The sequence below is a fragment of the Rhinolophus hipposideros genome (genome assembly GCF_964194185.1).
Source record: "Rhinolophus hipposideros genome assembly, chromosome: 20".
Lineage (NCBI taxonomy): Eukaryota > Metazoa > Chordata > Mammalia > Chiroptera > Rhinolophidae > Rhinolophus > Rhinolophus hipposideros.
The window spans coordinates 3188028-3199612 of NC_138066.1; the positions used below are offsets into that span (position 1 = coordinate 3188028).

The window sequence follows — 11585 nt, forward strand, 5'->3', positions numbered from 1 at the left end:
GAGTGCCAAAGACAATAACATACATTTTTTAAAATGCACAAAAAAGGCACATCATAATCAAATTGCTGAAAACTGAAATTTTTGAATCAAATTGCTGAAAATCAAGAAAAAAATCATCTGAATTCTAACTATTAAAGAAACTGAGTTCCTAATTTAAACACATCCCAAAGAAAATTCTACACCCAGATAACTTCATTTATAAATTCTATCAAACATCTAAGGAAGAAAATATATCAATCCAAAACAATCTCTTTAAGAAGATATAGAGGAGGAAATACTTCCCAAGCTAACAATCTTAATGGTGAAAGACAATGTTCCCCGCTTAAAATCAGAAACAAGGCAAGCATGCCCACTCACCCTTTCTGTTCAACACTGTACTAGAGATTCTAGGCAGTGCAAATAAGAGAAAAGGCACCCTGTTTGGAAAGGTAGAAGCAAAACTGTCTTTATTTTGAGATTACAGGATCATCCAAGTAGAAAATCCTGTGGAATCTACAAAAAATCAACTAGAAGTAACAGGTAAAGTTGCAGGATATAAGATCAATATACATAGTAGTAATGAACAACTGAAATTCAAAAAGCAATACCATTTACAATAGCATCAAAACCATGAAATATTTAGAAATACATGTGACAAAAGAGGTATATGACCTGTACACTGAAAACTACAAAACATTACTCAGAATAATTAATGAAGATCTAAATAAATGGAGAGATTATACCATGTTCATGGACCAGAAGATTCAAAGTTGTTAAGAAGTCAGTTCTCTCCCACATTAATCTCTAGGTTTAATACAATCCCAATCAAAATCCCAGCAAGCATTTTTGTAGAAATTGATAAGCTGATTCTGAAATGTATATAGAAATACTAAGGATCTAGAATATTCAAAACAATTGAGGAAGGAATCACACTACTTAATTTCAACTTATTGTAAAGCCATAATAATCAAGATAATGTGAAGTACTTTATGAAAAGATTAAATGTGTTTACATAGAAAAATCACAAAGTTGTGAGGTAAAAATAGACAAAATATATCAATAGAACAGAATAGACAGAACAGAAATAGATTTGCACATATGTGGTCAAATGATTTTCAATAGAAGTACCAAAGCAATTCATTGGGAAAAGAATAATCTTTTCAACAAATTGTTTCCAGAACAACTGAATACTCATGTGCAAAACAACCCTTACCTCTCACCACAAACAAAATTTTAATTCAAAATACCTCATATATTTAAATGTAGAACCTAAAATTATAAAATTTAGGAGAAAATCTTAGTGACCTTGAATTTGGTAAAAGCTTCTTAAATATGACACAAAAAGCAAGAAATATAAAAGACAAACTTAATAAACCGGACTTTAAATAAAAATTTAAATAAAAATTAAAAACCCCAAATTTAAATAAAAATTTAAAACCCCAAATTAAAAAACCCCTTATTTAAGAAAATAAGGTAATACTTCTTTATATAATCTAAATACAACAAATACACACATTTTTCCTAAATAATTTTATTTGTAATAACCAAAAACTGTACTAAGTGACTAGATAACAAATTGTCATATATCCATACCCAACCATAAAAAGAACTATTGAGATGCGTCAAAACATAAATAAATCTCAAAAATATTATGGGAAGCAAAAAAAGCCATAGATAAAAGAGTTCATATGAAACTCAAAGGGGAAGGAAGACTGACCTGGATGGGGAAAACGGAACTTTCTGGAGTGAAAGAAATGTTCCATACCTTCAGTTTTGGTGGTGGTTTTATGGGTGAATGAATCTGCTAAAATGTCTACATATATTTAAATGTTATTGTATGTAAACTAAACCTCAACGTTGATTTAAAGAAAGAAGCAACAATAATCTAGGTAATTAGTATCAGATGAATAGCACTGGGGAGGCAGGACATGCAACCAAAATTCAACACCCAATCATGATAAAAATTCTCAATCTAGCAATAAAAGCAACTTCTTCAACAGAAAAAGGGCACCTACAAAAACGTGCAATTAATATTATACTTAATGGTGAAAAACTGAATGCTTTCCTAAACAGAAACAAGGTAAAGATGTCCTTTCTCACTCTGTGATCATGACACTTCAAAGGAGTCCTCAGTAGCAACCAGTAGTCCTCAACTATATTTTGCTGGTAAATTTGTTTCCTTTTTCTCTGAATAACCATTTCATCCTTCCCCTTCCATTTTCTCTTCAAACCTCTTAAACCCTTTCACCTGGGCCATTCTGAAATGGTAATTTTACCTCATCTTTTATTTTTTTACAAGGTAAATCAATCATACAAACTCTTTCACCTTCTTATCATCAACTCGCTCAAGAAGGTAGAGTCCCTATCCTGGCCATCACTCAAAAGAGACCAAGTCATCTGAACAGCTTAACCCTCAACCAAAACTTGGAGCATAAACATAGTTCTTAACCTAGAAACTCTAGGTAACTGATATTTTTTTCTATCCACAAATCCTACAAATCAAAAGCAGAGACATGGTCATGCCCTGAAATCTGTCATAAAGCCAAAGTCTAGAAGACAAAGATAATTAATCCCCCATCTTTGAGAATGGTTCTTGCCATTAAAAAAAAAAAACAAAATTTATACATACATATTGCTTCTGACTAATAAATGTATTAAATAGGAAAAGTAAAGAAAAGCACAAACTACATATGCAATTTGCATAGTATTTGTTCCTTACCTGCTGGTGCCGGGAGCTGGGAAAGGTGTACTGAACAGAGTGGGAAGGATAACGACTTTGCTCTGTGCTGAATGCTCCTTGGTTGGGAGGATAACCTGAATTGGACATTATCAGTAAAGAAGTCCTCACCAGGCTGTGAGATCAAGTCCAACAAACAATCATGTTTCTAGGAAACCACCTAAACAGAAATGGAAAAAATAGAATTGATAAGAAATAAAGCAGCAGGTGTACTTCTAATAAATTATAACTACAGCTACAAAAATAAAACAATTACCAGTAAAAGCTTTCTTTCATGTATTTACTTATCAGAAGTTACTGATGTTTGAAAACCATTAACGGATCTTTTTCTTTACATTTAAAATCAAGTTCTTTAATAGATCATAAATAATATAAGTAGCTATACAAAGTAAAAACATGTATATAAAATCTTAGCGTGGAATCTGGCATATAGCAATTGCTCAGTAAATGTATCTCTTTTGATAAAAGTCTAAGAAACAAATATATGTTCCAAAAACAAAAATCTACCGTGTTTCCCCAAAAATAAGACCTAGCCAGACAATCAGCTCTAATGTGTCTTTTGGAGCAAAAATTAATATAAGACCCGGTCTTATATTATATTATATATATAACATTATATATATAAGATATATATTATAATTAATATAAGATACATATTATATCTTATTACTATATCTTATTTTATAATATCTTATTATACCTTATATTATAATATATATCTTATATAGGACCGGGTCTTATAATATTTATTACAAGATTTATTATAATATATAACATAATATTATAATATATAAGACCCGGTCTTATTTTACTATAAATAAGATTATAGTAAATAAAATTAATGTAAGACCCGGTCTTATTTTACTATAATATAAGACCGGGTCTTATAGTAAAATAAGACCGGGTCTTACATTAATTTTTGCTCCAAAAGACTCATTAGAGCTGATTGTCCGGCTAGGTCTTATTTTCGGGGAAATAGTATAATTGTAAATTTTGGGGTTATGAAAAAGTCAATTGTTAAAAGGATTCACGAGTATTTATAAGGTAAGCATTTGTGCAGAGGAAATATTTTGTTTGTTAAATGATTCTGCCCAAAATGATAGCCTAAGAAGGCACTTATGGAAAGAAAGCTTTCAAGGAAGAACAAAGTGAGACTATTGCTTCAAGGAAGACAACTGCAGTATTTGTGAAAATTAGGATTTTGGAAAAACGTGTATCTGCCACCGTGAGCTTGCCAGTTTCCCACACTTAAAGACTTTTCCGGCAAGACTGATAAGTTTTACTCACACTGGATATTAAGTGTGAGCTTTTGATATTATATAATAAAATGTGCCAACATTTGAAATAACTGCATAACTTAATGAATCAATATTTTCCAAATGACCAATGTTACAAAATTATGCATGAACATTTATCTAAAATGCAAAACATTTTTACAATCAAATAAAGTACAAGACAAACAAATGTTTACTGTGATAGAATGTGAAAGTTTCGTTGATATGGTTTCAGATTCTACACAGCAACTAACTTTTAAAAAATTACCATTTCTTTGGTTTAGATGTGGTACCAAAGAATATCCGCAATTAACCTAAAGAGGCTATTAAAATACCCCTCCCTTTTCCAAATACGTATCTGTGTGAAGTTAGCTTTTCTTCATAAACTTCAATCAAAACAACATATTGTGGATTTCCCATCAAGATGGCAAAACAACTCAGCTAGCTGCTATTTACATGATTCCGGATAAATTATTTTATTATAAAAGCACTAATAAGAATGATCAACTTTAATGAAAATAGTGGTATCTTTAAAATAGATAAATCATATTTTTGATATAGCAAAAAGTTTCCTTATTTAAATCTTAATTGAAAGTAAGATGAAATGACATGCGTGGAGAGAGGATGATAGTCATTGAACAATCTATTTAGCATACCACTTATATTCTCAACGTGCTATTTCCACCGGTTTTCATATTGCTTCCCTGAATAATCCAAGGTCTCAACATTTCTAAAGATTAACCAAAAGAAATTACTTCATAAATTAGATATCCTCCGAAGTCAACTCTTTGAGATTTGAGTCTTTACTTCTATTTTACAATTCTTTTGATTCCAATGTTGAAGACGTAGTGTCGTTAAAAACAGCCTATCCAGAAAGGTTTCTAAATCCTGGAAAGATTATGTTCCGAACAGAAATTATTGTGTAGTTGAGGTTAAAATTAAACCGCTTCTCCACAAATATATATGTATAATATATTGCAAGACTGAATACAGAAGCAGATAGGAGAATCAAGCTATTTTCCTTTAAGCTTTATATTAAAGAGGTTTGCAAAAATGTTTTCATAAACTTTAAACAATGTGGCAATAAAATTGTTGAGTGGCAATAAAACAATGCCACTCAACAAATTTTGTTTTATTTTGGAAAACAGTTACTTATCATAAAAATGTTATTTATATTAAGTAGGTTTATACTATTTGTAATGAATAAATATCTTTAAGATTTCTTCCATTTTAATATCTAATATTGTAAATATCAACATAGACAACCCACACAACCAAAAGCTTTTGGAGTCCTAAATTTTTAAGTGTAAATGAGTCTTGAGACCAAAAAATTTGAAGGTCACTGGCCTAGAAAATTAGGTCATCTTTAGATTGACTAGCATTAGAGGCCTACAGAGGCCAGTCACACCCAGGTCCATGCCCACAATCGTATAGAATCTGCTCCTAAAGTGTGGCTTTGACACCATTTTTGTATCAATGAACTACCCTCCTGGATCAGGATATACTACCAATCAGATCCCTCTTCAGGAAGTTGGAATTGAGAACATCGGCTACAGGGACCTCAGTTGCAAAGTGGCCGTAATAGGAGTCAAGATGAGCCAAAGCATGTGCCAGAGAAGTTACAGAGGAAGCAGAGAATGCCAAGATAGACACAGACTAGAGTGGACATGCAGAGAGAAGTGCAGCCAAGAGAACTTACAGGCCCAAGACAGTAGCAGCGGCCTTGGCTCCTGACTCTGCGCTCCAGGGTCGATCCCCACAACAAACTGCTGTACTTCTTTCCTTGTCCTCAGATGCCTACTAAATTGCCTACAGAATCTTACAGTAAGTCCTCCTTTTATTAATGTAAGTGGAGTAGGTTTTTATTTCTTAGAATTGTAAGATCCCAAGTTAAGCCCAAAAATAACTACATAAACCTTGGAAACAACCCAAATGTCATTTCCATCAACTGATAGATAAAATCAGGTATACCCATACAAGGGAATATTATTCTGCCATAAAAAATGAAGTACTGCTACACGTTATAATTTGTATGAACCCTGAAAACATTATGCTAAGTAAAAGAAGCCAGTCATAAAAGTCCACATTTTGTATGTTTCCTTTCATATGAAAGTCCAGAATAAGCAAATCTCTAGTGATATAAAGTACATTAATGGCTACTTAAGGGTGGTGGGGTAGGGATGGAGGAACAGCAGGTGAGAACTAAAGTGTATAGGGTTTCTTTGGGTTTTTATTATGGTAAAATACACATAACATAAAATTTACCATTTTGGCCCTTTTTAAGTGTACATTTCTGTACCATTATGTACATTCACATTGTTGTGCAACTATCCCCACCATCCATCTCTAGAACTTTTTCATCCTCCCCAACTGAAACTCTCTACCCATTAAACACTAACTCCCCATTCCCCCTGCCCCCAACCCCTGGCAACCACCACTCTACTCTGTCTCTATGAATTCAACTATTCCTCATATAAGTAGAATCAGACACTATTTGTCCTTTTGTGACTGAATTATTTCACTTAGCATAATGTCTTCAAGGTTTACCCCTATGGTAGCATGTATCCAAATTACCATCCTTTTTAAGGCTAAATAATATTTCTTTGTATTGAGTTTTCTTTCTGAGATGGTGAAAATATTCTGAAATTAACTGTAGTAATGTTTGTACATATCTCTGAATATTCGAAAAACCATTGTTTTGTATACTTTCAATGGATGGATTGTATGGTACACAGATTATCTCAATAAAGCTGTTTTTCAAAAATCATCAAGCCAAAACAAACAAAACTATACAAAGCAACTACAGTATTTAAAAATGATAGTGCTGGGCCGGCCTGGTGGCTCCAGCGGTTAGAGCTCCGTGCTCCTAACTCCGAAGGCTGCTGGTTCCATTCCCACATGGGCCAGTGGGCTCTCAACCACAAGGTTGCCGGTTCAACTCCTCGAGTCCTGCAAGGGATGGTGGGCAGCGTCCCCTGCAACTAAGATTGAACACGGCACCTTGAGCTGAGCTCCCGGATGGCTCAGTTGGTTGGAGCGCATCCTCTCAACCACAAGGTTGCCAGTTCGACTCCCGCAAGGGATGGTGGGCTGCGCCCCCTGCAACTAGAAAACGGCAACTGGACCTGGAGCTGAGCTGCGCCCTCTACAACTAAGACTGAAAGGACAACAACTTGACTTGGTAAAAAGGCCTGGAAGTACACACTGTTCCCCAATAAAGTCCTGTTCACCTCCCAATAAAATCTATTAAAAAAAAAGAAATAAAGTTAATAAAGTCAACTTCATAAATAACCACAGAGAAGTAAAACAAAATCACTCCCCAAATTGGCAAAATATTAAAAAATAATGCCTATTGTTGGTGAGGATTTGATGAAAAAGGCATTATTTTATAATGCATACTACAGGTATGCAAAATATGAGTACAAACTGCTTTCTAAAGAAGAATGGCAATATACACCCTGAACCTTGAAAATATGCACATCCCCTACCACAGCAATTCCACTTGAAGTAATTCATTTGATGATTCAATAGAGAGATATCCATGGACGAATGCCTGAGAATGTTTCACAAGGAATTATCCTAAATATCCAATATGTGAACTTAGAAAATTGTTTCATAAAATGTTTAGCTATCGGGAAATTTTAGAGTATGCCACAAAAAGTCTACATAAATCAGAACTTTTTTTTATAAAAATATGACTTGTGTATACCATTAGAATTCAATTTTTCATGTGTCTGTCATATCTTCATGAGATTTTAAGACCAAAGACAGAAATGTCATATAGTCAACAAACATTCATTGAGCAGTACATCACTATGTACCGACACTGTTCTAAACATTGGCATAGAATGGTGACTAACATATGCCATCTTATTGTGAGATAACATAGAAAATAATCATGAAATATCATAAAGTGCTATAAGTAAAACAAAATGGGAGAAGAGGGTGAAGGGAGACACTTGTGATGGGGCGATCATAGAAAGCCAAACTCAGCTAGATGACCATCTGCCCTGAGTTCCTGAAACAGACCCAATTTACAGCTATTGTCCCACTGCGATTATTAATTATGCTCCGTTTCTTTCTCAACACTGTCCCAGTCTGGGTAATAAATTGTACTCTAAGATGACTTTTGAGCCACAGCTTGAAAGAGAAGAAGGAAGAGCCAGCTAGCCTGAAAAAGACAAGAGCATTTCATGATTTCTCAGAAGAGGCAAAGCAAAGGGATCTAAGGAAAGAGAGAGAGCGGTGGTAGGAGACACGGACTGAGAGCAGTGGGGGCGGGGAGGTAGCAGAGTGTTTTGCTAGTACGTTTGGAAATTTAACTACCTCTCTGTATTCTGAATATTAATCCCTTTTCTACCTTTATATTGCAAGCACAGCAAGTCCTCCAATATCATTGTTTCATTCTGTATTGTTTTATTATAACGTTGATGAGATGCAATAGAAATTTAAATCTTGTTTATATCAATTGGCCTATGGTAAAATTGGTTTTGTTTTACACGGTTTCACTTAAAGTTGCAGAACCTATCAATGATGTTAAGTGAGAGCTTACTGTATCTTCTTGCAAAATTTATAACTTGTTTCATCTATCTAAAGACCTTCTCTACCACAAATCTTAAAAACATTCTTCTACATTCTCCTCCTACACTTCTTAAAGTTTTATTTTTTTTTAACATTTAGCTCATTAATCGCCTAAACTTCTTTTCTAAAAAAATGGTATGGTAGGGATCTAGCTGTATTTCTTTAATTGACAGTTAATTATCCCAACAAAACGCTTACTGAACATGTCTGCCATTCCACATTATTCTGAAGTGCCACCCTTGTTACAACCAAGCAATTTCAGTTTATACCTTACAGAAACTCACATATTTACATACAAAAGGGTATTTATTGCAGCAATGCAACTTGCAAATTTGAAGATAACATAAATTCCATAATGTAGTATATTCATACCACAAAATATACAGCAGTTACAATGAATAAACTAGTTACATGTTTCAAAACATAAACCTTAAAAAATATACCTGAGTAAAAACAATTTACATAATGATGCTAACATGTTATAAGCACAGAAAACAATACTACATGTTTTTATATGTACACATAATAAAAGTATAAACTTATTAAGATACATACCTACTTTAGGATAATAGTTACAACTATGGAAGGAAAATGATCTAGGAAAGGGGTACAATCTTTAATATTTCTCAAAACAAAAACTGAAACATTTATAAAATATTTTCTTAAACACAGTGGTATGTGGACATTTGTTTTACTACGCTCTGCATGTTTTTATGTGCCTGAAAAAGTTCATAAAGAAAAGTCATCTATATTATAAAGTATATTTTCATATTCCATGACTCTAGACTCACTGAGTTGATTGTCTTTTCCTATGCCAATGCCACACTTTTTAAGTTACTATAATATTCTGAGGCTTTTATATTATATCTGATAGGACAAATTTCCTTTCCATGTGCTTAGTTGTTGCTGCTACGTTCAAAGCCTTCAAAGCTATTCTAGAACTTTTCCTCTTTCACATGAATATCAGAGTCAGCTTGTCAGGCCCCATTAAAAAAACTCTAATGAAAACATATAAATATTGAATTCATAGATTGACTAAAGGGACAACAGATAACTTTACACTATTGAGCATCCTCATCCTAAAACATGATTATATGTTTATATTTTAGGATGGGAAATAAAATATGTGTATAATTAAGATTGGAATATTTTACGTATATGTGATAGAGAATATTATATATGATGGAAAAATGTGTAGAATATATGTAATTCCAATCTTAATTATATATCAAAATATGTAAAATTTCAATGAGAAAGATGTTTCATATATATATATACACACACATATACACACAAACGTTTGTACATATACTCATGACAGGAATTATTTATATATAATTAAAATTAAAATTACATATAAAAATATATTTAAAATCCCCATTCATTTCAGATTTTATGTCATTTAATAAAGTTTTTGTTTTGTTTCCATCATTTTAAGGGATTTAGGAGGAAATTGAAAACAAAAAAATTCTGTGTGCCAACTTGATCCAATTTCCCCATTTTAGTCAACAATTTTTTTTCAATTACAGTTGACATTCAATATTATATTAATTTCAGGTGTACAGCATAGTGGTTAGACACTTATATAATTTACAAAGTGATCCCCCCAATAAGTCTAGTAACCACCTTTAACCAACAAATTCTTTACCAAGCTAGGTTAAGAAAATAAAAATTTCCCAGAGAACTGTCATTCAATCTAACCTTAAAACTTACAGAAAGAACTTTTTAAATTTTATGTGGTACTATGTAACATATGAATATTTTAAATAAACATATCGTCCTTAGTACTCATTTCACTTTTTCTGTTGTAGGAGACCATGGCCAGGGGAAGAACTAGAAGACAGAACCAGCAGCCTTCCCAGACTCTTTCCTGCCTGCTCCCGCCCAAAGCACAAGGCATAGAAGTCAGAAAATCTAAGAACTGGGAGGTTTTAAGATTACCCAGCTAACACTGACTTTATAGATCAGGAACTGAAGCACAGAGGAATTCAATAATGTCTCCAATATCACAAAGTTGTGAGTGCAAAAATGGAAGAAGCTAGTGTTTTCTGCAATAACTTTGCAGCTTTCTCATTAAGTAGTGAACTACTCTGAGGAGCTGAGATGTTCAATGGGACCACACATTTAAAGTACCTGGGCAGCATCTCCTCCTCCACACCTGCACTTGCTCCAGGTGGAACGGGAAAAACCAGCACAGGAAGTTTTGGATGGTGGTGGTGTTTGATTCGTTTTGGTTTTGGAAACAGACATTATAAATATGATTTAAGAAGTTTTAAAAGTACCACAGAATACAAAGAGAAAAATTTTCTCACACTACCATTACCTAGTTGTACTCCCAGAAGACAACCAAAGTTATTAATTTCTAGAGTATCCTTTAGAAACCTCTCTCTGTCCGCTACGCAAATGGTAGCATAGTAGATATATATTGTTTTATAGCTTGCTTTTATTACTTTACAATGTATCTTGACAGTCATTCTCGAGTCCACAAAAACCTTGCATTCTCTTTCCATTGCTGTAGAATATTTCACTGCATGATGTTCACAAGTATTTTATAAATGTTTTCCAAGTAATTCTGATCTGCACCAGTAAGAAATGCTTTCATGATCCGAGCTCTCCTCCTAATTCAGATACCCAAAGTAAGTAAAAGCTATAAATGGAATTGAGAGGCAAAAGAAAAGATACTAGCAAAGACCATCCAAATTTTTTCCCAACAGTGGCCTACATGATGAGAAACCCATGTAGTATGGTGGTGTTTGTGGGTTGTTGTTGTTTCAATATTCAGCAATAGTGAATCCTGAGTTCAACAACTTTCATTCAACGTCACTCAAATATGAGTCAAATGATTTGTCCATGTTTTCCTTTTGTCAGTAATCCTTCATATCTTACTTAGGTTTGTGATGTGATTTCAGGAAAGCTTAACTTGAATATCTCCAAAATAAAATAAAGTCAGGTACTATCACTCAACACAAGTGTCAATAAAACATCTGCAAAATCAGATTAGCCTTAACTGGCAT

The 11585-nt window shown here is 33.3% G+C and overlaps 1 protein-coding gene across 21 annotated transcripts in view; it reads right to left on the minus strand.

Moving 5' to 3' along the window:
* The window catches only part of NCOR1 (nuclear receptor corepressor 1), a gene marked incomplete at its 3' end in the record, with an annotated part of 150091 nt that overhangs the window by 132458 nt on the left and 6048 nt on the right, over positions 1-11585 (minus strand). For 20 of the 21 annotated variants that reach the window (XM_081027569.1, XM_081027582.1, XM_081027588.1 and 17 more), the window contains exon 2: positions 2699-2876. In XM_081027569.1, the coding sequence (XP_080883695.1) occupies positions 2699-2806 (108 nt within the window). In that variant the 5' untranslated portion in view covers positions 2807-2876. Of the gene's footprint in view, positions 1-2698; positions 2877-4646; positions 4721-11585 lie in introns of all 21 variants that reach the window. The other variant, XM_081027579.1, reaches the window with a different exon arrangement.